General features: G+C 45.7%; 1 protein-coding gene across 6 annotated transcripts in view; it reads left to right on the top strand.

Annotated features, from left to right (window-relative positions):
* Window positions 1–26,214, top strand: part of TNRC6C (trinucleotide repeat containing adaptor 6C) — a 351,118-nt gene that overhangs the window by 281,171 nt on the left and 43,733 nt on the right. For all 6 annotated transcript variants that reach the window (XM_033960128.1, XM_033960129.1, XM_033960125.1 and 3 more), the window contains one exon: window positions 21,119–21,350. In XM_033960128.1, coding sequence (XP_033816019.1) covers window positions 21,119–21,350 — 232 coding nt within the window. The remainder of the gene's footprint in view (window positions 1–21,118; window positions 21,351–26,214) is intronic.

Below are 26,214 nucleotides of genomic sequence, written 5' to 3'. Positions count from 1 at the left end.
CCACCTATTTGCAATACTACTTGCACTGGATAGCCTATAGCAGAGGTGCCCACACTTTTTGGGCTTGCGAGCTACTTTTAAAATGACCAAGTCAAAATGATCTACCAACAATAAAATTTTTTAAAAAACACAAAGCACACTGTACGCAGAGAAAATGTTAATTATCATTTATATTCCGCGAGTTTTCAGAGGTCAAGGCAGATGACTTTATGCAATGTCACCTCAGGAACAACTATACAAAAATAAATATACCACCTCCCTTTTTACTAAACTGCATTAGCGGTTTTTAGCACAGGGAGCTGCACTGAATGCCCTGCACTGCTCATAGGCTCCCTGCGCTAAAAACCGCTATTGTGGTTTAGTAAAAGAGGGCCATAGTGCAAAATATAGACAGCAGATATAAATTCTCAAAAAGGACACATTTTGATCACTAAATTGAAAATAAAATCATTTTCCTACCTTTGTTGTCTGGTGATTTCATGAGTCTCTGGTTGCACTTTATTCTTCTGACTGTGCATCCAATATTTCTTCCCTTCTTTCAGCCTGCTGTATGCTTCCAGATCTCATTCTCTCAGCCAACTTTTTCTTCCTCTCTCCCTGCCCCCCTTTCTTTCTGTCTGTTTTTTTCTCTCTCCATGCTCCCTTTCTATGTCTTCCAGTCCCCCCTTTCTTTCTTTCTTTTTTCCTTCTTTCTTTCTGTCTCCCTGCCTGCTCCCAAGCCACTGCCACCAGGGAACAGGCCTCCAAACCACCACCGCCCCAAGCTCTCCCTACTTCCCCATACAGAAGCGTCGGACCGATCAGATTTCCTCTCCCCAACATCATTTCTGAAGTCGGAGAGGAAGTTCCGGGTCAGCCAGGCAATTGGCTGGCCCAGAACTTCCTCTCCAGCATCAGAATTGACGTTGGGTGGGGGAAGTTGGTCGGCTCGGCGCTTCTGAGTCGGGAAGCAAGTAGAACATGAAGGCAACGCAATCGACCTTTTGGGCACCCCTGGCCTATAACTTCTATTTCCTTTGCTTTCGAACACAACATTTGCCTCCTGGCCTTAGCTAGAAATTTTATTGCTTTTCCTTCTAGTTTTCTTGTCAGGTTTTCAGATATGTTGTAGTTTGTCTTTCCAAAATAAATTCAGGAACATTCTGCTTCAAAAAGACTACTGTTGTCAGTAGAAATGTGTAAACAAAAATAGCATAATGCTGTTATTGTTTTCCTTGTAACTTGTCTTTCAACATTCTGCAAAATCTATTATCCCAGGACAAGCAGGCAGCTATTCTTGACTGATGGGTGACGGCACCGACGGAGCCCCGGTACGGACAATTTTAGAGTGATCTCACTCTAAGAACTTTTAGAAAGTTCTAGCTCGGCCGCACCGCGCACGCGCGAGTGCCTTCCCGCCCGACAGAGGCGCGCGGTCCCTCAGTTTCTTAGTTTCCGCGGAGCTAAGAAGACGCGTTTTCAACGGCGGTTGAAATTTTTTCTTAACTTGCCTTCCCGCTCGCGTAAACGTTTGATTTCTTTAACCTTTCTTTTATTTTGATTAAAAAAAAAAAAAAAAAAAAAACAATCTTATATTTTTTTCTTCAATTTCGGTTTTTCCCCGGCGGGGCCTTCTGCCACCATCGAAGCCTCGGCCTTCGATTTGGCGGAAGCCGTTTTCCCTTTCATGCCCCCTCAACCGGGTTTTAAAAAGTGCCAGCGGTGTGCTAGGCCTATATCTCTCACGGACCCACACAACTGGTGCTTGCAGTGTTTGGGTCCTGAGCATCAGGCCTCTTCTTGCACCCGCTGTGCTACTTTAAAGAAAAGAACTTTAAAAAATCGCTTAATTCAACAGCGTTTGTTATTCGGTGCCGAGATGTCCGACCCCGTTCCTTCGACTCCGGCTTCGGCACCGCTTCAGTCGGCACCCTCGTCTTCGACGCCGCGTGATTCCACACCGGCATCCCAACAGTCAGGTAAGCCGGCTAAGAAGCCTTCCCCGCTGGAACGTCTTCCGGCCTCGAGTGCAGTGAGCCCAGTCCTGCCGCCGGTTAGACGCCAGCGGAAGCGCTCCGCCCCTATTGAGGTGAGTCCCTCGACATCGGGCTCCTCATCTCCGGGGCGTAGAGCGGCACCGCAGGTACCGCAGAAGAAAAAAGCGGTACCGGTGCCATCCCTCGATGACCGCATTACGGCCATCCTTCATGTGCAGCTTAAGGAGCAATTAGAACGACTCCTTCCTGCTATAATGACACCGAACCTTCCGGTGCCAGTCCGCACCGAGCCATCGGTACCGGTTGTACATCAACCCGTGTCGGTACCGGTTGTCGAACCTGTCTTACCTGCTTCTACTGTCTCGGTACCGCTTCACCTAACTTCATCGGTATCGATGCCAGTCCTTGCACCGGAGCCGACAGCTCACCATCAATCGGTACAGACTTCGGCTCCGGTGCGACCGATAACATCGCCTGACTCGGTATCGATGAGGTCGGGTAAGTCGGTACGCAAAACCCGACACATGCAAACATCGACACCTGAGTCTCGGGACCATTCTTCCCATGTCCGAGACCCTGATCTGTGGGGGGACTCAGAGGAACCCTTTCTTTCTGAAGGAGAATGTTCCTCAGAGGAGGAGGATTCGGCTCTCCCTGACCCATCCTCCAAACAGACCACTTCCTCTTTCTCCAATTTCTTGAAGGAGATGTGTGAGTCTTTGTCCATTCCTTTGGAGGCTGAATCCAAAAAGTCTAAAGCTTTTTTGGATGCCCTTGATTTTGATCAGCCTCCAAAGGAATTTTTGAAGCTTCCCCTTCATGACATCTTGAGGGAAACTTTCTATAAAAATCTAGAGACTCCTTTAACTGTTCCAGGGGCCCCACGTAAACTGGATTCTCTATACAAGGTAATTCCCATTCCTGGGTTCGACAAGCCTCAACTTCCACACGAATCCTTATTTGTCGAATCCACCCTTAAAAAGACTTCAGGAGCCAGTGTATATGCATCTGTCCCTCCTGGCAGAGAAGGAAGGGCCATGGATAAATTCGGTAAGAGGCTCTACCAAAACGCTATGTTAGCAAATAGAGCTAGTAATTATGCTTTTCATTTTTCTTTTTATTTAAAGCATCTCCTTACCACCATGGCTTCCTTCGAGAAGTATCTTCCTTCAAGAAAACATCCATCTTTTCACTCCTGCTTGTCGTCTCTATTCCAACTTCGTAAGTTTATGGTTAGGTCCATATATGACACCTTTGAACTTACATCCAGAGCGACAGCTATGTCGGTGGCTATGCGCCGTTTGGCCTGGCTTCGGGTATCCGAGCTTGATGTTAACCATCAAGATCGGTTAGCCAACGCCCCATGCCTAGGGGATGAGCTCTTTGGGGATTCCATGGACTCTACCACCCAAAAGCTCTCGGCTCATGAGACGCGCTGGGATACCCTGCTCAAGAATAAAAAGAAGCCTCCTCCACCAAGACCATACCGGCAGCAATCGGCTTATCAACGCCGTTTCACAGCCCGTCCATTACCTACCACTGCTCAACAACCTCGACGTCAGAGACAACAGCAACGTCAGCCTCCCCGACAGCAGCAACAGCAGCAACCTGCGAAACAACCTCCTCAGCAGAAGTCACAGCCCTTTTGACTTCATTCTCCGCAGTATAGCCAGTATCCCTGTTCCTATTCTCCTGCCTCAACCAATAGGAGGTCGACTTTCTCTGTTCTTCAGCCGGTGGGAAGTAATCACTTCGGACCAATGGGTCCTCAACATCATCCGCCACGGCTACTCTCTCAACTTTCAGACTCTCCCACCTCAAAGCCTGCCAAAAGAGTCTGCTTTGAACAGTCCTCAATCAGCCCTCCTTATTCAGGAGGTCCAATCCCTCCTCCTTCTGAACGCTATAGAGGAAGTTCCTCTAGATCAAAAGGGGCAGGGATTCTACTCCCGTTACTTTCTAGTTCCCAAAAAGACAGGAGATCTCAGACCCATCCTGGACCTTCGCGATCTCAACATTCATCTAGTAAAAGAAAAATTCAAGATGCTTTCTTTAGCCATACTTTATCCCCTTCTAAATCAAAACGACTGGCTATGCTCCCTCGATCTCAAAGAGGCTTACACTCACATACCGATCAATGTAACCTCAAGACCATATCTCCGATTCATGATCAATCATTGTCATTACCAGTACAAGGTGCTGCCCTTCGGTCTTGCCTCATCTCCAAGGGTATTCACCAAATGTCTCATTGTGGTGGCGGCTTTTCTGCGCTCTCACCACCTGCAGGTATTTCCTTACCTGGACGATTGGTTGATCAAAGACACTTCTGCCCAAGCGGTCCTTCTGGCCACCAACCAAACCATCCAGTTTCTGCAACTTCTGGGATTCGAGATCAATCTACCCAAATCTCATATCATTCCCACTCAGAGACTTCAATTCATTGGAGCGATCCTAGATACACTCCTCATGAGAGCTTTCCTGCCATCCAATCGACTTCAGACCCTTCAGTCTCTATGTCACCAGGTACTTCCTCTGCCGTCCATCTCAGCAAGACAAATGATGGTGCTCTTGGGACACATGGCATCCACAGTTCATGTCACACCTCATGCCCGTCTTCACCTGCGCACTCCTCAATGGACCCTTGCGACCCAGTGGTCCCAAGCGTCGGACTCTTGCTCACGACACATATCTGTGACATCATCTCTTCGTCAGTCTCTGCAATGGTGGTTGGTATCCTCAAATCTATCCAGAGGTCTTCTGTTCCATCAGCCTCCTCATCAACTAGTCATCACCACCGACGCCTCTCTGTACGCATGGGGAGCTCACTTGAACGAGTTCCAGACTCAGGGTCTTTGGTCAGCCCAGGAAAAGAAGCATCAAATCAATTTCCTGGAACTCAGAGCGATGTTTTACGCCCTCAAGGCCTTTCAACACCTTCTCTTTCCTCAGGTCCTTCTGTTGTGCACAGACAATCAGGTTGCGATGTACTACATCAACAAACAGGGTGGGACAGGCTCTCGCCTTTTATGCCAGGAAGCCCAGAAGATCTGGAATTGGGCCATAGATCATCATCTCTTCCTGAAAGCTATTTACATTCAGGGGAAACAGAATTCATTAGCGGACAAACTCAGCAGAATTCTCCAGCCTCACGAGTGGACACTCGACCCTGTAACTCTACAGTCTATCTTCACTCAATGGGGCACTCCTCAGATAGACCTCTTTGCAGCTCCTCACAATCACCAGCTGCCCCGTTTCTGCTCAAGACTTTACTCTCCACACCGTCTCACAGCAGATGCTTTTCTCCTCGACTGGTCGAATCTGTTCCTGTACGCCTTCCCTCCTCTACCTCTCATGTTGAGAACCTTGTTCAAGCTCAAGAGGGAACGAGCCACCATGATTCTGATTGCTCCGAGGTGGCCCAGGCAACATTGGTTCTCCCTTCTACTTCAACTCAGTTCCAGGGAACCTTTTCTTCTTCCTCTGTTTCCTTCTCTGCTTACGCAACAGCAGGGAACCCTTCTGCATCCCAACCTCCAGTCTCTACACCTGATGGCTTGGTATCTCTCGGGCTGAACTCGACTGATACTCTTTTGTCTCAGCCCGTTCGTTCCATTCTGGATGCCTCCAGGAAACCAGCCACTCTACAATGTTACCATCAAAAGTGGACGAGGTTTTCTTCCTGGTGTCTTCTTCATCATCTTGATCCCACTTCCCTAGCGGTGGAGACGTTGTTGGATTATCTTCTTTCCTTGTCTGATTCTGGCCTGAAGTCCTCTTCCATCAGGGTCCACCTCAGTGCCATTGCAGCTTTTCATGAGCCAGTCCATGGAAAACTTCTTTCAGCTCATCCCCTGGTATCCAGGTTCATGCGTGGGCTTTTCAATGTGAAACCACCTCTTAAAGCCCCTCCGGTTATCTGGGATCTCAATGTGGTTCTTTCCGCTTTAATGAAACCTCCATTTGAACCTTTAGCTACCTCTCCTTTCAAATTTCTCACTTGGAAGGTACTTTTTCTTATTGCCATTACCTCTGCCAGGAGGGTCAGTGAGCTTCATGCACTGGTTGCAGATCCACCTTTTACGGTTTTTCACCATGACAAGGTGGTTCTGCGTACACATCCAAAGTTTCTCCCCAAGGTTGTTTCTGAATTTCATCTCAACCAATCCATTGTTTTACCTGTTTTCTTTCCAAAACCTCATTCTCATTCTGGGGAACAAGCTCTGCATACTTTGGATTGTAAAAGGGCTCTTGCTTACTATCTGGAGCGTACGAAACCCCACAGATCAGTTCCCCAACTCTTTCTGTCCTTTGATCCGAATAAATTGGGACGTCCTGTTTCTAAACGTACGTTGTCTAATTGGCTTGCAGCGTGCATTTCATTCTGTTATGCTCAGACGGGACTGACACTGGAAGGTTCTGTCACAGCCCATAAAGTCAGAGCAATGTCAGCATCTGTAGCTTTCCTCCGTTCCACTCCTATTGAGGAAATCTGCAAGGCTGCTACTTGGTCCTCAGTTCACACTTTTACATCTCATTATTGTCTGGATACATTCTCCAGAAGGGATGGTCACTTCGGCCAATCTGTTTTGCAAAATTTGTTTTCTTAATGGCCAACCTTCCCTCCATCCCTCTTTTTGTTAGCTTGGAGGTCACCCATCAGTCAAGAATAGCTGCCTGCTTGTCCTGGGATAAAGCACAGTTACTTACCGTAACAGGTGTTATCCAGGGACAGCAGGCAGATATTCTTGCGTCCCACCCACCTCCCCGGGTTGGCTTCTTAGCTGGCTTATACTAACTGAGGGACCGCGCGCCTCTGTCGGGCGGGAAGGCACTCGCGCGTGCGCGGTGCGGCCGAGCTAGAACTTTCTAAAAGTTCTTAGAGTGAGATCACTCTAAAATTGTCCGTACCGGGGCTCCGTCGGTGCCGTCACCCATCAGTCAAGAATATCTGCCTGCTGTCCCTGGATAACACCTGTTACGGTAAGTAACTGTGCTTACCACTTTGTCCCCTTGAATTTTCAGCAGGAAACTGGACATTGAACAGACTTCCAATCAGTTTTCACTTACACGTACTGTTTTTCTGGAAATAATCATTAATTTTTCACCATATCAGGAATCATTAATTTTTCATCCTATCAGGAAAGTAGGCCAATGGCTTAAAATTTTGTCCCAGATACACCAAGAGATTTACATTACCGATCAGATGTTTACTATGTTTGATTTGGGAAAAACTGTAACACTGATAGTGGAGAAATCTGCTCCAGGATGTCCCTCAGAGTGGTTTGGTTAGGGTTACCATATATGTGAAGACAAAAAAAGGATACATGGCCCCATCCCCCACCTTTCACCCATGTCTTTAGTCCCCCCTACCCATCCTCTTAGTGCTTTTCTACCTCCAACCCCATTCCCTGCAGGTACTTCTTCCAACCCCCCTCTCCCCCCCCCGCCCCCCCCGCCCCCGGTAGGTGCTTCTTTCTATCCAAACCCTCCTTCCCCAGCGGGTGCATGTCTTCTCTCTCTCCTTCCAGCCCCACTCCTGTGGATGCTTTTCTCTCTCCCCCTCTCTTTCCTTCCAAACCCCCTCCTTTCTAACACCCCTCCTCCCCCCCCACCCCCCTTGGGTGCTTATCTTTTTTCAGGAAACTGATTAAAAATAAGCCAATACTCCAAAGATTCTCCTTCTTGGAGACAATTAAAAACTTTGTGTTGCCATTGCCACTGCTATATGTAAGCAGCTCAGACCAGTGCCTTCCATGCAGCCCATCACCCCTACCCCTACCTCCTTTGTTTTTCCTGGCCAACTTCCTGCTCCAGCAAGTTTCTTTATTTTACTTTTTGTCATTAGCTGAACAGCGTAATCTAGTAATACAGTGAGCTGTACAGAGTGCAATAAGGGGAGCAAAACCAACTCCATGATAACAAACAAAAGGACTCCCACCCCCATCTCCCTCACAAGCAAAAAAGAAAAACAGCAAATATACCCAACCATCCCCTCTACCCACTTTGTGTCAGTCACCTAATAGGTATACATTTACCGACGTGAAGCGTACCAACACTCTAAGGAGAACCACAATCTATTAAAACTCCCCCATCTGTGATATTTTAAAGCAGTAAGTTTGTATGCCAATCAAGCAGAGTGTATGACCAGTTCCTAATCAGGCAGGTCCATTGAGTTCTAAGATTGTGCTGCCACTAATAGAGCAGCTGTCAACAGTAATTTAGAAAACGCTGCTTCCCCCTCTTCCTAGTCATAATGGTGTAAAAAAGACATCTCCACTGAGGGATGGATAGCTATTCTCAGAATCTCAGATAAGAGTTGGAAAACAGAGACCCAATAGGTAATAATTACGAATCCCACAATGCCACCACATATGTAAATATGACCCAACCTCTCTACAACCCCTCCAGCAGCACCCGTGAACCCCCCTCTGCAATTTAGCTAAGAGAACTGATGTAAAGTACCAGCAAAAGAGGACCTTATAGCTATTTTTCTCTAAAGGGATGGCCAAACCCAGGGAGGCCATATGTTGCCACATGCACTTCCATTCCTGCAATGAGATAGGTCTACCCAAATCAGCCACACAAGCTACCATGTACTTCAAAGGGTCCGGCATTCAAACACTGAGATATGGCCCCTTTCTGTAAAACAAGACCAAACAACTTTTCAAAATCAGTTTTTCCCCCTCAAGCGCTCCTTCAGCAGGCCGGAGCTGAGAATGTTTGACCTGCAGATAAGGGAACAAGTGCAGGGAAGCTAACCCATAAGTGCCATGCAGGACTCCAAAATATTGAACCCCTCCCAAGACAATACCAACCCACACTAGCCATACCCTGCCATTCCCACCCAAGTTTATTGTAAATTTGATTGAACACTTAATAGGGGTAAGAACAGAATTAAAAACAATAGTATTAAACAGATGAAATATACTTAGACGAACAAAACACAAAGTAAATGTAATAAGAACAAAAAGGATAGGGGGGAGAACTACAATAAATACAGAAAAGAGAACATATATGGAGAAAAAAAAACAAGAGGACTAAAAGGTTCAATAAGAAAAGAATAGTAGCATAGTTAACTGAAGGCATCAATGAATAAGAAGCTTTTTAAAGCTCTGTTAAATTTATCTAAGTTCTGCTCTGCCCGAAGATAAGTAGGTAATGCGTTCCAGAGTGTGGGTGCGGTAACTAAGAATATTGTTGTTCTACAGGTATTTATTATTTTTAAAGGAACCCAGAGTAGATATTGTCCAGAGGATCTTAGGGATCTATTAGATTCATAAGGTATAAAATTTTTATCGAGGAATGCTGGTTCTTTAGTTTTGAGGGTTTTGAATATTAAAAGGGCAATCTTATAAGTTATCCTGTATTGTACTGGAAGCCAATGGGCTTTTTTTTTTTTTTTTTTTTTAAATAGAGGGGTAACATGTTCGTATTTTCCAGAGTTTGTAATCACTTTGGCAATATTTTGTACTAACTGTAAGCGCCTGATATCTTTCTGACAGATTCCCTGATATAAGGAGTTACAGTAATCTATTTTCGAGATAAGTGAATGAATTAAAATATTGATGATGGTTCCAGGATTTTTGCCAGAGATCTAATAATTCTAAGTCTGTAAAAGCAGCTTCTTACCACAGAACCAATTTGTGAATGAAAGTTGAGTCGGTTGTCCATAGTTACACCTAAGATTTTAATCATGTCTACAGATTTGATTGGAGTGTTATTAATACATATTGGAGATGTAATTTTTTTTTTTTTAATTCTTTATTCCTTTTTAATCATTCAACAAGTGTACAAGAAAAATCATACATAGAAATTTGAATATTATCTTTCCATGGTAAAAAGAGACTATTGGTTTTAGGAATATTAAGAGATAACATATTTGTTTTTAACCAATTGTTAATACGGTCAAGTTTCAAATTTATAGCAGAGAGGTCATTGCTATTAGATGGAGTGACAGTATGTATGATTTGGAAATCATCTGCATACGCATATGCTGTAAAACCAATTGATTGGCACAATGTTAATAAAGGAGCCATGTAGAAATTGAACATCATCAACAGAGAAAGAATGGAGCCTTGAGGTATAACAGAGTTATTTGGATAGGTGTCTGAAGAGGTGTTATTAAAAATAACTGGAAGAGCGATCAGTGAAGTAGGAATGAAACCAATCCAAGACTTGCTCGGTGATGCCAGTTGAGGCTAGTCTTTTGAACAGAAGATGATGATCAATGGTATCAAAGGCGGCTGCAAGATCTAGTGAGAGCAGGATAACAGATTTATGTTGGTCTAGGTTAAGCCTAACAAAGAATGCTCAGTAGAGTGGTGCTGACGAAATCCTATTTGGATGGAGAATTTTAGTTTTATTGACAAAATCAAAAAGTTGATTAAATACAATTTTTTTCTGTTAATTTAGCTAAAAATAGTCAATTTGCACTGGGTCTATAATTGGAACATTCTGAATTGCTCTCTTTCTGATTTTTAAGATCAGGAAGATAATAGAATGTTTCCAAATATTAGGTAAAATTGATGTTTGCAAACTACTACATATGAATTTGTGAATATATGGACCAAATATAGAAAATAATTTTTTAAGAATAAATGGGGTAATACTCTCAGATTTACCTCCTTTAGAGTTGAGAGATTGGATCATACATTGAACATCTTTAAGAGAAAGTAGAGTAAAGCGCGCACAAGTGGAGTGAAAAGGTGTTTCCTAATTATTCTTCTTGACATACGGGAGTATTTTGCTGTAAAAGATCATTTCGGATATTATTGATTTTTTTTTCTTGGAAAAAATCTGCGAGATTTTGGGCTGTAAGGGAGTTATCAAATGAGATATGTTGAGTATGCTTGTATTGTGTGAGTTTTTTTAAGATTGCAAATAGGGTGGCTGAGTTCTTGGCTTTATTTATGCATTTAGAGTAATATTTTTTCTTTGTAGCGTTTAAAGTGGCTTTATAGAAATATGAATGTTCTTCATATTTATGTAGGTTAGACTTAGTTGGATTAGAACGCCATTTATGTTCTGAGGAGCGAAGCTGACGTTTGAAAAGGGTTAATTCATAGTTGAACCAAGGGTTCTTTTGTTTTTTAGCTGAGATTGTATGAACATGAATTGGGGCTCTTTATCGAAAAGGGAACAAGCATCGTCCCAAATTTGGATTCGATCATTACATGATTCAGCCATAAGCATATCTGTGTTAAGTTTGAATGTGGAGGATATGGTAGTGTCAGTGAGATTATCAAAATATCTAAATAAAATTTTCTTCGGTAAGGGAGTGCTAGAAACGGAGTTGAGATGACAAAAAGTAGAGATAAAAAAATGATCTGACCATGGAACTTGGCATAATGTAGGTACTGAGAAATTAGAATACTGAGATGGGGGAACAAAAATCATGTCAAGGATGTGACCCTTTATATGTGTAGGACCTAAAATTAGAGGGATTAGGTTACTATCACACACATGAGTTATGAAATCGAAAGTGTTGATATTGCTGGAAACCTCAAAATACAAATTAAAGTCACCGATGACGATAGGAAACTGAGAGTGTGTGGAAAAGTCAATGGAAGGGATAAATTCAGCGTTGAACTGGATAGGGGTGAACCAAGAGTATTTTCGGCCATCTAAGATGAGCCCCCAAACCACTTGCCACACTCGTAGAGTAGTAGTAGCAGCAGCATCCAAACAGCCCACAACCTTTTCCCTCCTAGGGACCCAAGGCAAATGCACCACTGCCTGCTCAAATCACCACCCATGGCTTACATTCTTGGATCTGCCATTCCAGCACTGCTCGAAGCTGCGCTGCCTGATAATATTTCTGCAGGGAAGGGACTGCCAATCCTCCTACTTTTTCCCCAGGCATAAGATGCATCTACTCGCTCTAGGATGCTTGTGGCCCCGTATAAATGCCATAATATGCTTTTGCAGAATGTGAAAACACCCCCTTCCCACCCAAATTGTTTTTGTTTCAGGTTCTTCCAATCTAGGAAGGAGCATTTTTTTAACAACTTCCATATGCCCCATTCAAGAAAAGTAAAACCTCTCCCACCTCTCTTAGTCCCACCGAAGTTTCCAAAATAACAGCACACAATTCAGAGCAAAAAGATCAGAAGTCAAACGTCCCAAATAACACAATGAATCCTTAACCCATCTGAATGGAAAGGCCTGACATAGTTCTCCTTCTTCCTCTTCCGATAGCACAAGAGGGAGAAGTTTGGACTTAGCCATATTGACACGGAACCTGGAGACCAAGCCATACACAATGAGTTCCACCATAACTCGTGGCAGCAAAGCCCCCGGAGAAGTGAGCATAAACAGTAAATCATCAGCAAACAAGCTCAATTTATAGTCATGCTCTCCCACCTTAATACCAGTGATTTTCATATTGGTCCACAATTACTGGGCCAAAGGTTCAGTTACCAATTCAAACAGCAAGGTGGAAAGGGGGCATCCCTGCCACATCCCCCAGGAGAGCTTGAAAGGCTCAGAATATGAGCCATTGACCTTGACGCAATCCAAAGGATCGTTTTAAAGTGCCCTGATGCCCACCCCAACAATTGCGGTCCCAAGCCAAGCCGCTCCAGAATCTTAAATATGAAAGGCCAGAAGACCCGATCAAAAGGAAAAGCGTTTTCTCCGCCAACCACCACACTCTCAAATTTTCACCCTTCTAATATAGAGAGTTGCGCGGGGACAGAAATCCAACCCGTCCCCGCCAAAGTCCCACCTGTTCCCGTGAGGGGTAGATGTACTCAGTCGCGCGGCTCTTCTTCTCCCTACCTGCTCTACCTGCAGCACAGAGCCGAACGGAAGTCTTCCCGACGTCAGCGCTGACGTCGGAGGGAGGGAGGGCTTCCGTTCGGCTCTGTGCTGCAAGCAGAGCAGGTAGGGAGAAGAAGAGCCGCGTGACTGAGTACATCCAGCCCTGCAGAAACCCCGCGACCCTCGGAGGCGTCCCCACGGGATCCCCATGACCCTAGGGGGCGTCCCCACGGGATTCCTGTGACCCTAGGGGGCGTCCCCATGGGATCCCCGTGACCCGAAGGGGAAACCCGCGGGTCCCGCGGGATTCCCGTCATCCCCGTTCCCGTGCAGCTCTCTATTCTAATATTGTCTCCCAACTGATAACCTGCTACAGAGCCCAGTTGATCCAGATGAGCCAGTTGAATTTGGATGAGCCAAAGGAACCCAAGACATCAAACGATCAACAAATACTTTAGCAAAGATCTTTGCGTCTATCCCCAATAAGGAAATAGGCCGATAGGAAGCACATACCTGCGGATCCCTTTCTCCTTTTGGCAATACCATTATACCTGCCAGCCTCATAAAGTAAGGAAGACAACTCTGTGAATTCAACGAATTATAAAGATCCAATAAAAAGGGGAGAAAGGAGCGTTTGATACTGCTTGTAAAATTTAACAGTAAAACCATCTAATCCAGGAGTTCTGCCTGTTTTCATCCCTTGCAAAGCATTTTGAGTCTCAATAGGTGTAAGAGGACTATCTAATCTTTGAACATCAACTTCATCAATGTGACCCAAGGTTATTGAAGCTAAATAATCATCTATTGCCACCTCACCCTCCACAGAATATAGGGTTTTATTAAAATAAACAAAACTGTCCCAGATTTCATTTCCAGTACGAACAACCTCTCCAGTATTTTCATGGAAAATATAGTCTGTTGAGAATGCCGCATCTTTAACCTATGAGTCACCAACCGACTGGCCTTGTCGTTATACTCAAAATATTTCTATCTCAATAGTTGCAACTGAAACTGAATACAATTAAGATCTAAATCACACAACTCCCTACAAGCTGCTCATAAGTGCTGCAACATATTTGCATCCCAAGGATGTCATGAGCTCCCTACAACCGATCGATCAGATGGATCAACGTGCGAGCTTCTTCCTGCCTTTGATGCTTCTGGTAAGTGGCCATGGAAATAAGATGCCCCTGAGGTTTAGCCTTAAGCCCTTCCTAAACCGCACCAGGCGAGGCATACCTGCTCACATTAAAGGGAATATAGTCTTCAGTAAGGGACCAAATTTTAGGAGCAAGGGACGGGTCATCCAGGAAACTATCATTTAATCTCCAAAATTTCTGTTTAGAATCTCTTAATGGTTCCATCAGCCATAGCCACTACAGAGCATGATCCAACCATGTAATTTGTTCAATGCTAGCTTGGGATGCATTATGTAAAAGGTCTTTCTCAACCCAAAGGTAATCAAATAAGTTCTGTGAGTAGGGGAATAATAAGTTAAATCCTGATCTCCAGGGTGTAGCCACCGCCACCCATCCTCAATATGAAGGATCCTACAGAAATCTCGTAGCAGCTTTCTGTCTCGAATACCATAAGAAGCCCCTCCTCTCGTATTATTCAAATGTGGGGACAACATCAGATGAAAATCACCTCCACCAAGGATAAGCGAGCCGTCTTTTAGCTGGAGAATCTTAGGCAACAATGCAAAAAAATTCACCCTGGCTCCCCATTGGGTGCATAAACACACACCAGGGTGTAGAGCCTATCATTCAAAGCAACCACTAAACTAAGATGTCTCCCTTGAGGATCCCACACTACCTGATGTACCGCCACATTGAGATGTAATGTAATGTAATTTATTTAATGTAATGTAATTTATTTCTTATATACCGCTAAACTCCGTTAGGATTCTAAGCAGTTTACAGAAAAATAGACAATAGGGTGCATTAAAATTATAAGTAAAATAGGTACTTATAAATTCCCTTACTGTCCCGAAGGCTCACAATCTAACTAAAGTACCTGGAAAAATGACAATTAGTAGAGTAATGAAGAAATAAAATAGAGAATAGATGAGAAAAATAAGAAAATAAACATTCTAATAAGACTACAATGATCTAAAGGACTTTGAAAGGTTGAAAAAAGAGGGGAGATAAGAATAGATGCAGAGGGAGAACCGTTGAAGCAATAGAATTCTGGGGAAATTTAAATGAAATTTGAATGATAAAATAAAACAAAATAAGTGGTAAAACAATAAGTGAAATTAAAAAATATATCATAAACTAAAAAGAATTGAAAATAAAATCAAAACAGTCAAAACTGAAGTCCAGCTTGAACGGGCCCCCGAGCCAACCGTTGGTCCGATGGCTGGACTGCAGCCCTCCTCCGTCGGCTCTCCCCTGCTGGAATGGGGGAGGAGCGAAGACAGTGTCGGGTGCCCCGCTGGAACGGGCCCCCAAGCCGACCGTTGGTCCGATGGCCGGACTGCAGCCTTCCTCCGTTGGCTCTCCCTTGCTGGCATGGGGGAGGAGCAAAGACAGTGTCAGGTGCCCCGCTGGAACGGGCCCCCGAGCCGACCGTTGGTCCGATGGCCGGACTGCAGCCCTCCTCTGTCGGCTCTCCCCTGCTGAAATGGGGGAGGAGCGAAGACAGTGTCGGGTGCCCCGCTGGAACGGGCCCCCGAGTCGACCGTTGGTCCAATGGCCGGACTGCAGCCCTCCTACGTCGGCTCTCCCCTGCTGGAATGGGGGAGGAGCGAAGACAGTGTCGGGTGCCCCGCTGGAACGGGCCCCCAAGCCGACCGTTGGTCCGATGGCCGGACTGCAGCCCTCATCCGTCAGCTCTCCCCTGCTGGAATGGGGGAGGAGCGAAGACAGTGTCGGGTGCCCCGCTGGAACGGGCCCCCAAGCCGACCGTTGGTCCGATGGCCGGACTGCAGCCCTCATCCGTCAGCTCTCCCCTGCTGGAATGGGGGAGGAGCGAAGACAGTGTCGGGTGCCCCGCTGGAAGGGGCCCCCGAGCCGACCGTTGGTCCGATGGCCGGACTGCAGCCCTCCTCCGTCGGCTCTCCCCTGCTGAAATGGGGGAGGAGCGAAGACAGTGTCGGGTGCCCCGCTGGAAGGGGCCCCCGAGTCGACCGTTGGTCCAATGGCCGGACTGCAGCCCTCCTCCGTCGGCTCTCCCCTGCTGGAATGGGGGAGGAGCGAAGACTGTCGGGTGCCCCGCTGGAACGGACCCCCAAGCCGACCGTTGGTCCGATGGCCGGACTGCAGCCCTCATCCGTCAGCTCTCCCCTGCTGGAATGGGGGAGGAGCGAAGACAGTGTCGGGTGCCCCGCTGGAAGGGGCCCCCGAGCCGACCGTTGGTCCGATGGCCGGACTGCAGCCCTCCTCCGTCGGCTCTCCCCTGCTGGAATTGTGTTAGATGGTGTTACAGGGTTTGGTTTTGGTCTTTTACTTTTCCCATCTGTAGCAAATACAGTATCCAATGTAAATTGTTTTCTTGAAGCCATCTGAAATCACCCCTCCCTTCTGGGCTAACCCTACCATGGAAACCCAAAATGCAAGGGGGAACTGGGAGTCCCTCAGATGGTACTCATGGGACCTTTTCAGATGAGTTTCCTGCTCCAAGCAAATAGATGCCTGTAGGCACACTAACTCCTTAAACAAGGCCTGGTGTTTATGGGGCGAATTAAGGCCTTGCATGTTATAAGAAAGTACCTTAAGGACTACCATGCGGTATCCTAAAAACAAAATGAGAAGGCAACCAGCGAACAGATCAGAACCCCCACCCAGAAACCCCCCTCCCATTCCCCACCAACACAATCCCATCCTCCCTCCCTGCCCCCATCCCCCCATAGCGGAATCACAAAGCCCTCCCACCAACATATAAGGAAGTAGCCCCCAATAGCCATTAAACCGCATAGACTAAAAAAGCAATAACCCACATACACAGTCCATCATGCCTTCAAATAGCACATACCTCATGCACACCAACCTGTCAACTTCCCCCTCTAAACACTCATCTAGGACAGATAAAGGGAGCACAGCAAAACGAAAGACCCAAAGAAGTGCCCCACATCTCCTTGATTACAGATCAAACAGAAAGCCCTCCAACTCTCATACCATAGTGTGACAATCCACCCCATTCATTCAACACATGCAACCCTTCAAACTTCCAAACAGCAAACCCAAGGCCACCTATGATGATAGCATAGGAAACAGGCCAAAACTGTTCACATAAAAAAGCAGAGTGTCGCTTAAGATCTTCGGTCTGTGAAAAATTAGGAGGTTTCAGCACCGGAGCCTGATTCAGCTGAATCAGACACTCTATGATCTGGCCAGGCTCTTCGTTCCACTCTTCCAACAAAAAGTAGCCAAATGTTGCTGAATAGAATGGGATACCCCACTCGCCTCTGGAACAGATATGAGCTCCACGCCCTCTTTGAGCATCAATGCCTTTGCCTCATCAGAAGACATAACTCGCTTGTTCACCCCATTAATAGTAGCCAAGAGGCCAAAGGGGAAAGTCCAGTGATAGAAATGTTGACCTGGGCAAGTGAACACGTCTCCTGAAACGCCCACCCCTTCTGCAGAGTGCTGGCCGCTAGATCTTGATAGAGCTTCAAATGGTTATCCTTCCATTGAATCATCCCAAATTTACGGGCCCTACGCAAGAGTCTCTCTAATCTAATCTAATCTAAACCTTAAGTTTATATACCGCATCATCTCCATGAGTATGGAGCTCGACACGGTTTACAAAAACTTAAAATAGTGGGTAGAGAAGAAGAAAAAGGATTACATGAACTTATGTGTAGAAGGGGGGAGAGAAAGGGGGGGAAGGATAGAGTTACAGTTTTCAGTTGTTTGCGGAATAACTGAAGGGAGCTCAGGTTCCGCAGCGGGGTGGTGAGGTCGTTCCAAAGACCTGTGATTTTGAAGAGAAGGGATTTTCCCAGTTTGCCTGCATAGTGGATGCCACATGGAGAGGGGAAGGCTAGTTTATGCCTTTGGGCAGTTCTGGAGGAGTCGGCACTGGAGGAGTTGAAAGACAATGGGATAAGAGGAGGGAGGATTCCGTGAATGATCTTGAAAGCCAGGCATGAACATTTGAAATGGATTCTGGAGATTATTGGGAGCCAGTGAAGTTTGGCAAGGAGTGGGGAGGCATGGTCAGATTTGCATTTTGAGAAGATCAGTTTGGCTGCAGTATTCTGGATTAGCTGGAGTCTTAGAATACTTTTTTTTGATAGATTTAAGTAATGGCGTTGCAGTAATCTAGTTTGGAGAGGATGATGGATTGGACAAGGATGGCAAAGTGTTGTTGGCTGAAGTAGGATCTAGCTTTCCTCAGCATGTGAAGGCTGAAAAAGCATGATTTTTGCCAAGGAGTTGAGGTGATCATTGAGGGAGAGAGAGGAATCGATAGTGATACCAAGGACCTTGCATGAGAATTTGAGCTGTAGTGTATCGCCTGTGGGTAGTGCAAAAAGTGTGGGCAGGTGTTCGAATTTTGGGCCGAGCCAGAGTAGTTTTGTTTTAGATTCGTTTAGTTTCATCTGTACCGAGAGGGACCAGGCACGGAGTCTTATTATGCAAGCTGTAATGTTTTCGTGGAGGTTGGTGAGGTTCTGGTCAGTCTCAAGGAGGACAAGGATGTCATCTGCATAAGTGTAGATTGTTTCCAGGGGGGATAGTTGAAAGAGTTTCAGGGAGAACATGTAGATGTTAAAGAGAATAGGGGAAAGGGGTGATCCTTGAGGGACACCGCAAGATGGAGTCCAAGGAGTGGACATGGTGCCATTTGTGTTGACGGTGTAGGAACGGGAGCGTAAGAAGTTTGAGAACCACATTAGGACGGTGGAGTCGATTCCAATCTCGGAAAGTTGGTAAAGTAGTATGTCGTGGTGGACGACATCAAAAGCAGCAGAAAGATCAAATTGTAATAGGACAGCGAATTTGTTACGTGAGTGTAGTTGTACCTTTGAAATTAGGGAAACTAGGAGGGATTCAGTGCTAAAGCAGGGTCTGAAGCCATGTTGGTAGGGGTGAAGAATGGAGAATCTCTCGAGATAGGAGGAGAGCTGGGTAGCAACTATGGTTTCTAGAAGTTTGGTAAGTAGAGGGATATTTGCTATGGGACGGTAGTTTGATGGTAGGGAGGGGTCGAGATCGGCTTTTTTCAGAATAGGTGACAAGGCAATGTGGCCCATTTTTGTGGCGAATAAGCCTGATAGTAGAGCAGAGTTAATGAGTCTCGTAAGGGAGGAGATGGCCTGTGCAGGAATGTTTTCATAAAGGTGGGATGGGAAAGGATCTAAGATGCATTTGCAGGATTTCAGTCTGAGACAGAATTTAGAGATCTGGGGTTCAGATATGGGTTCAAATGTCATCCAGGATCTGTCTGCTGGGATAGAGTTTGAGTCATTGGGAGGAAGAGAATTGTAAGAGACTGCTGAGGGGAAAGAGCTCCTTATGGTGGAAATCTTTTCATTTAAAAATTTGGCTAAGTCGTTTGCGGAAGGAGGGGAGAGGTGGAGTCGTTTTTTGAGGTTAAGTTTCGCCAGATGTAGAACAGAGTACTATTTTGATTTTTTGATCTGGTGATTTTATCTCCATAGAAATTCTTTAGGGCAGAGCTTTGAAAGCAGACAATATCTTAAGGTCTGTCAACCAACTTAGGACCCAAGGCACGATGCGCCTGCTCAACTCCCAGATCCAAGGACTCATCCTGCAGAAGCCACCAGGCCAACATTTCCACCGCCACCTTAGCATCTTTGTATTGTGGGGTATCAGGCATGCCCTGCACACACATATTGTTGCAGTGGACCCGGTTCTTCATGTTTTCCGCCTTATCAAGCAGCTCTGATAATTCACTGTTCTTCCAAGCTCCACTGAGATCCAACCATCTTTTCTTCACAAGAATTCGTACAGAGCTCCACCGTATCAATCCTGCTCCCCATCTCTGCAAGAACCTGGCGTAGTTCCTGAACAGCCTCTCAAATTTTCATTGGAACTTCTGATATTTCAGATTTGACTACAATGAGCAGATCTCTCAAGACTGCCTTAGTCGGCAACTCCATGCTATCATCCAGGAGTACAGAATCCTCTGCCGTATCACCAGGCAACAGTGTCAATGCCACAACAGAAGTCTGTCTGCTATCGCTGCCAAGCATGCTTATACCACGTGGCGGCCGGGCTGTGATCTTTTTAGCCACGTGACTCAGCTTTTCCATCTCGCTGACGCTGCCAGCTGCCCGAAGATTGAATTGCAGCACCAGAGGAGGTAGGTGGGGAACAGGAGGGGAGAGCATACCTGATTCCGGTATGGGGGCTGGAGAGAGTCAGTCCAAAACCTGGACAAACTCCCTCCAGTTCAGGAAACCATCCAGACACCTAGATGTATGGTAACCCTAGCTTCGACCTACTCTGAATACAAAGCTATGCTCTCTGCTTTCCTTGACAGTAAACTTAGACCCCAGCTCTAAATTAGCCTTGAAAGCTTAAAATATGGTCCAGAAAGTCAGCCAGAGTCCTGCTGGTGACCAGGCCATACTGGAGATTCTCCACCTCCTGGGTGCCTACTACAAAGCTGACTGAACTGATTAGTCAATATTGTAATAGATTTCATCATAATAGGGTAGTGTTTCACACCCATCACAAGTTAAGTCTAAGCTGGTGGACTTTTTTTTTTTTTAACCTTAGTTGCTGTATCCATATTTTCCATAAGAGTGAAGAGGCATGCCATATTTTTGATTGCAAGAGAGCTACTACCACCTTTCTGGAGCCAATTCAAGCCCATAAAATATCCAACAATCTTTTTTGTTTCTTTAGATCCTCAAAAAAAAAAAAATCGGGTAGTATGACAAAATGCACCATTTCAAGTTGGATGATATATTGTTTCATTTCATTATGCTTAGTCACAGTTGACCTTAGACATATGAAGACTTGACCTTATTGAGATATTATGATGCTGGTTCTCAGTGTAACATCAGCCTTCACTGTGATTTATAGTTCATATGACATTCGATGATAGATTTGCAGTAACCATTCTACCATTTGAAAGGTTCATGCAAAGCCCACTGTAAGCTTTTGGGTGGCCACCTCTGTTTAAAAGAAGACAAAATGTTTTCTTTTCTCTGCTTTGTTGAAGACAACCCTTAACCAAAATATTACACTTATGTGATATATTGTGAACCTTCTTGTCTTCAGATAAAGTAGAATTGCTGTACATGAGATTCTTTTTCCTGTTTGTGGAACAAATCTATCATACCTGAAACTTTTATAACTTGGTGCCTGAATGCAAAATCCATCTTTTCAAACGGCAATATATTAGTAAATGTGTGCTTTCCTTCTTTACTGAATGGTTGTATGTTTCTTTGCCTTCAGGTTGCACGTACAATCAATAACATGCAGCAGCAGATCCAGCAGCATCAACGCCAGCTGGCCCAGGCCTTGCTTATGAAGCAGCAGCCTCCCCCACCACATCCTTCTCTACACCCTTCTGCAGGCAAATCAGCCATGGACGGTTTCTCATCCCATCCCCAGGCTCCCAGCCTGTCTGACCTGCAGACCAAAGAGCAGCAATCTTCACCTAACACTTTTGCTCCTTACCCTCTTGGTAAGTCCATGTCATATAAACCACAGCAGATAATTGTAACTGAGTGCAGCCATTGATTTTTCTGAGTATGGTGTTTTTCATTTAAAAAAAAACTAGAGTAGAAAGCAATTACCCCTTCCTCTCTTCTCATATATATTTAGAATCCAGAATTTGGCTCTCACAGATAACCTTGTTTTCCAGTGCAATAGGTGAGACATTCTAGACAGTAGGGTTATTTCCCTTTAGTTGCATGGTTGTAGAAGGAATCCACTCCGAATTTTTCACTCTGCCTCTACAGTACTTCACTGCATGGATGCAGTTGTGTGTGTTCTGCTCTCCCTATTTTATTGTTTTAATTTGATTTAATTTCGTCCCCTTTTGGGTAATTTAGTGCTTGGACCAATTTTAAAGCTCTGCCTGCTTGAGAATTCAGACTTTGGTCTGTAGCTGACAGATTGATCCCTTTTTGGGTACCTGTTGGCCAGCCTGCAAAGCTTTATCTGGAACTCAGGGCCATCCATGAAGTAGCTCATCTAATCAGGGGTCGAGTACAGGCTGTTAGGCTTCCATAAGAGGCTCAGCAGTGTCTTGCAGGATGCCGGCTGCATCATTGTGCCTCTGTCCATTCTGGTGTGCATCCAATGGCCTGCAAGAGTGGAGGTATAGTCAGACATTAAAGGCTGACTGGCAGCCCTAAGGTCAGCTTTGTAGAAACATTCCCAGCTTTGTAGCAGTGATTATTCTCATCTAGCTACTATGAGAGAGCTGAATGCAGGCTTGCAGCATTTCTATCTGATCTTCTCAGGTCACAGTGAGTAAACAAGCTGAAAGCCTGTGAGACACCTCGGGGAAGGTGTGGAAAGTGATGGTTTGAGTGTTTCTGAATGTTCCCCCTCCTGAAAAATCCTAAAATCACCATTTTAAACGTTTGGGAAATGTGAAAAAATCACTATTTATAGCAATTTTAATTTTTAAAGCTTCCTGCTTCTTCAAACCTACAAAATGTGCCTGGAAACATGCTGGGATGGAGTTCTTAGGCTCTCCTCTTATGGATTCTGGCAAGGATTGCGCATGTTTAGCGCTTTTAGAGTATTTTTGTGCCACTTATTGTGTGGCACAGCCAGGGGGGGCGCAACGGCCAGCTTAGCCATTTCCCTGCTGAAGCAGGTGATGAAAAGCTCAGCTAGCCCAGTGAGGCCACCTTCATTGTTTTCGGGGCTCGGCACGGCTGGTTATTCCATCTACCAGGCTGCGGACCCTTCATAGCCCCAGAAAAGCTCAGTTTCGCCACCTTAATGTGACCTATGCTCCAGGAGACGAACACCTTTTCAACATTTTTGAAATTTTTGCACTCAGGATTTCGAACCACTGTGTTTCCCCCCTGTGCACCTACATCACATCTTTCAGTAGCGTTACTCCTTCGGACATGTCCTAGACTCACTTTGCTGCAATGCTTGCATTGCCTGATCCTGATCTGGAGGATCCAGGTGCGGATGATTTGCTTGCCTGATCCCTTATTTACAGGTTCAGCGTTTCCCGGGACAAGAGATTAGGGACTGTGTACTGGATCTGTGGATCCCTCTGGGGTTTTGGGAGCCTGGAAATGCTAAAAAGTCAAATACAAAAGAGGTGTACTGAAATAGGTCTAAGCCAAAGTCACCTCTATAACTAGCACCTGATATGATATATAGCTGTTTAGTGACAAGCCTCAGAGACCTTGAATTCAAGCAGTGTGCTGCTAAATACGTTATCAGGTCGGTACGTTTGAATCAAGGATAAGTTCTGTTCTGCACTTGTCTGGCATTTCCCCTGACGAAGCCGGTAAAGGTGAAACGGTGGCCCTGTCGGGTCTTAATTGCAGTGCCGATTCTCACTACTCTAAAAGATAAGTGCTGTTTATCAGTTTATGCACTATCGTTGAATGTTTGATTTTTTGATTAATTCACAATTTAGAATACACAATATTTAAAATTTATTTAAAATATTTAAAATTCAAGAGCACTTATATATATGTGTTACAAGCCAATGATTGAGATTCTGACCTGATAACGTATTTAGCAGCACACTGCTTGAATTCAAGGTCTCTGAGGCTTGTCACTAAACAGCTACATATCATATCAGGTGCTAGTTATAAAGCCTGGAAATGCTCTCACAAGCCTACGCCTATTTGAATTGGTGGCTTTGTCAGATCTTCTTTCTTAATCTTTACAGGAGGTCTTTTTTGTCTGTCAGCCAGCTCCGGCCACTTCTTCCTCCTGGCTTTGTGGTGTATGCTTGCTACCTTCCCCATGTACCCTGATATGTGTGTTCTGGTCTTGGAGCAGTTTAATTCTCTTGAGAGTGCTCTGACTTTTGCTGGAGCTATGCCACGCTGGGATTTTATGGCAAGGAAGTGTCAGCAGCTTTGGTTCAGCACAGGGTGGATTTTTGGTAGCGCAGATGGCAAAATTCACCTTCCCCCCCAAGGTGGGTGACACAGCTGCCTTAGGCATTAAAGCTGCTTTGGCAATATTTTGTGTAGCTCGCACATGTCACGCTCAAAAGTGCGCTCTGGAAAGTGAGGCGGTGATTCCCCCCTCAATTTTGTTTTGGCAGGCACAGCTTATAGGCCAGATGCATTGCATGCCCTACTTATGTGAGTTTGACTCAGGTGTCAGAGTAACCCATCTCTGCCCTCAGTGGGCTGCTGTGTCCACTTTCAAGGCACCTTTGGCTGGGCTGCCTTTTCAGGAGCTGTGATTGTTTGGCAGAGGTTTGCATGACTTCAAGGATTCTAGACTGGACTGTCACCCTATGACAGCCTGATAGCAGACCCGGCCCGCCTGAGGTTCTGGTCATTCTGATTTCTTGGTGCCCAACACTTCCAGCCATTTGCAAGTGACATTTCGTAAGTGTTGTCTCAGGGCTACCTATGCTGGTATAATGGCTACAGACGTTCCTAGCCTCCTGACTTCTGTGCTACTCCTCCTGTTGCAGAGACACAATGGCGCCAGGTCAACGAATGCCCCACTGTGGATTGGGGGCCGTCTCAAAACATTTCTGCCTTCTGGATGATCATTACACCTGACCAGTAGATCTTGGAGTTTATTTGGTCAGGTTACAGACTGGAAATTGCTCTGACAGATTGGTTAATGGACTTTGCTCAGATTGCCTGGAGAAAGTGCTCAGGATTCCAACCACCATTCGGCGCTTGCTGGAATTTCAAACTATGGACCCAGTATCACCCGATCTCTTGGTCTCAGGCAGATACTCCATATACTTTCTCATGCCAAAGAAAGACTCTGACGAATGGAGATCTCTTCTGGATCTTCAGCACATGACTGCGGCTCTCAAGATTCCACGATTTTAAATGGAGACTGTGTGTTCGGTCATTGCAGCAGTGTCTCCAGGACAGTTTCTTGCCTCTCTGGATCTTACAGACTAGATGGGCCGTTTGGCCTTTATCTGCCGTCATGTTTCTACAGAGAAGTGCTTGCACATCCCCTTTTTTCTGATCCACCGCTAAGTTTTACAGGTTCAGTTTGGTACGGCATTATCAGCCCTGTCCTTTGGACTGGCTTCAGTTCCCCAGACCTTCACTCAGGTTATGGTAATGGTGGCAGCTTACCTGTGGCAGATGGGTCTCCAGGTGCACCCTTATTTAGAGGGTTGGCTGATTAGAGCTCCCTCCTTGGCCGTGGGATGCCGCATGTTGGAGTGGGTGCACCATGTGCTGGAAGACCTGGGTTGGATTGTCAGATTCAAAACATGAAAAAAAGACATAAATGCACCATCTGACGCCCATGGACTCGCTCGAATACCTGGGCATTCCTTTCGACCCAGCAGCGGTCAGCGTCTTGCTGTTAGAAACTGTGTGCTCAGCTTTCTTCCCTTCTGGAGCAGTCTGCTCCTTCGGCATGGGATTGTCTTCAGATTCTGGGCTTAATGTTTGCCCTATTGGATATGATTCCTTGGGCAAGGGCGCACATGTGTCCTCTACAGCATGCTTTGCTCTCTCACTGGGTTCCGCACAGGGATGCCTTGCAGACCCATCTACCTTGGCCTCTGGAAGCCAAGCAAGCAATTGCTCCGCTAGGACGTTCCACTACACTTTGCCTCCTGGATCATGGTGATGACAGATGCCAGCCTTTGGAGATGGGGAGCTCATTGCAATTGTTATCTTGTGCAGGGGTGTTGGACACCATCTCAACTGGTAGGAGCTAAGAGCCATTCGACTAGCTCTGTCAAGATTGCAGGAGACGCTGGTGGACCAAGTGATTTGGGTCTTTCTCAATAGTACAACAACAAGAGGAACCAATAATCCTCCTCTGGCTCAGTAAGCCCGTCTTCTTTTTCATTAGATGGAGTGTTATGCTCTAGCGCAGTCAGCAGCGCAGGTGGTGGGTGTAGATAGTATTCCATCAGACTTCTTCAGTAGACAGCCTCTGGATCCAGACATAAGAACATAAGAATTGCCGCTGCTGGGTCAGACCAGTGGTCCATCGTGCCCAGCAGTCCGCTCACGCGGCGGCCCCTTGGTCAAAGACCAGTGCTCTAAAATGAGTCCAGCTTCACCTGTGTACGTCCCAGTTTAGCAGGAACTTGTCCAGCTTAGTATTGAAACCCTGGAGGGTGTTTCCCCTACAACAGACTCCGGAAGAGCATTCCAGCTCTCCACCACTTTCTGGGTGAAGAAGAACTTCCTTACGTTTGTACGGAATCTATTCCCTTTCAACTTAGAGAGTGCCCTCTCGTTCTCCCAACCTTGGAGAGTGTGAACAGTCTGTCTTTATCTACTAACTTTCAGTATTTTGAATGTTTTGATCATGTCTCCTCTCAGTCTCCTCTTTTCAAGGGAGAAGAGGAGACTCGTGGAAACACTAATTAACTATAAATTAGATACGAT

The sequence above is a fragment of the Geotrypetes seraphini genome, chromosome 10, assembly GCF_902459505.1.
Source record: "Geotrypetes seraphini chromosome 10, aGeoSer1.1, whole genome shotgun sequence".
Classification (NCBI taxonomy): domain Eukaryota; kingdom Metazoa; phylum Chordata; class Amphibia; order Gymnophiona; family Dermophiidae; genus Geotrypetes; species Geotrypetes seraphini.
This window is presented reverse-complemented; position numbering and strand designations above follow the sequence as displayed.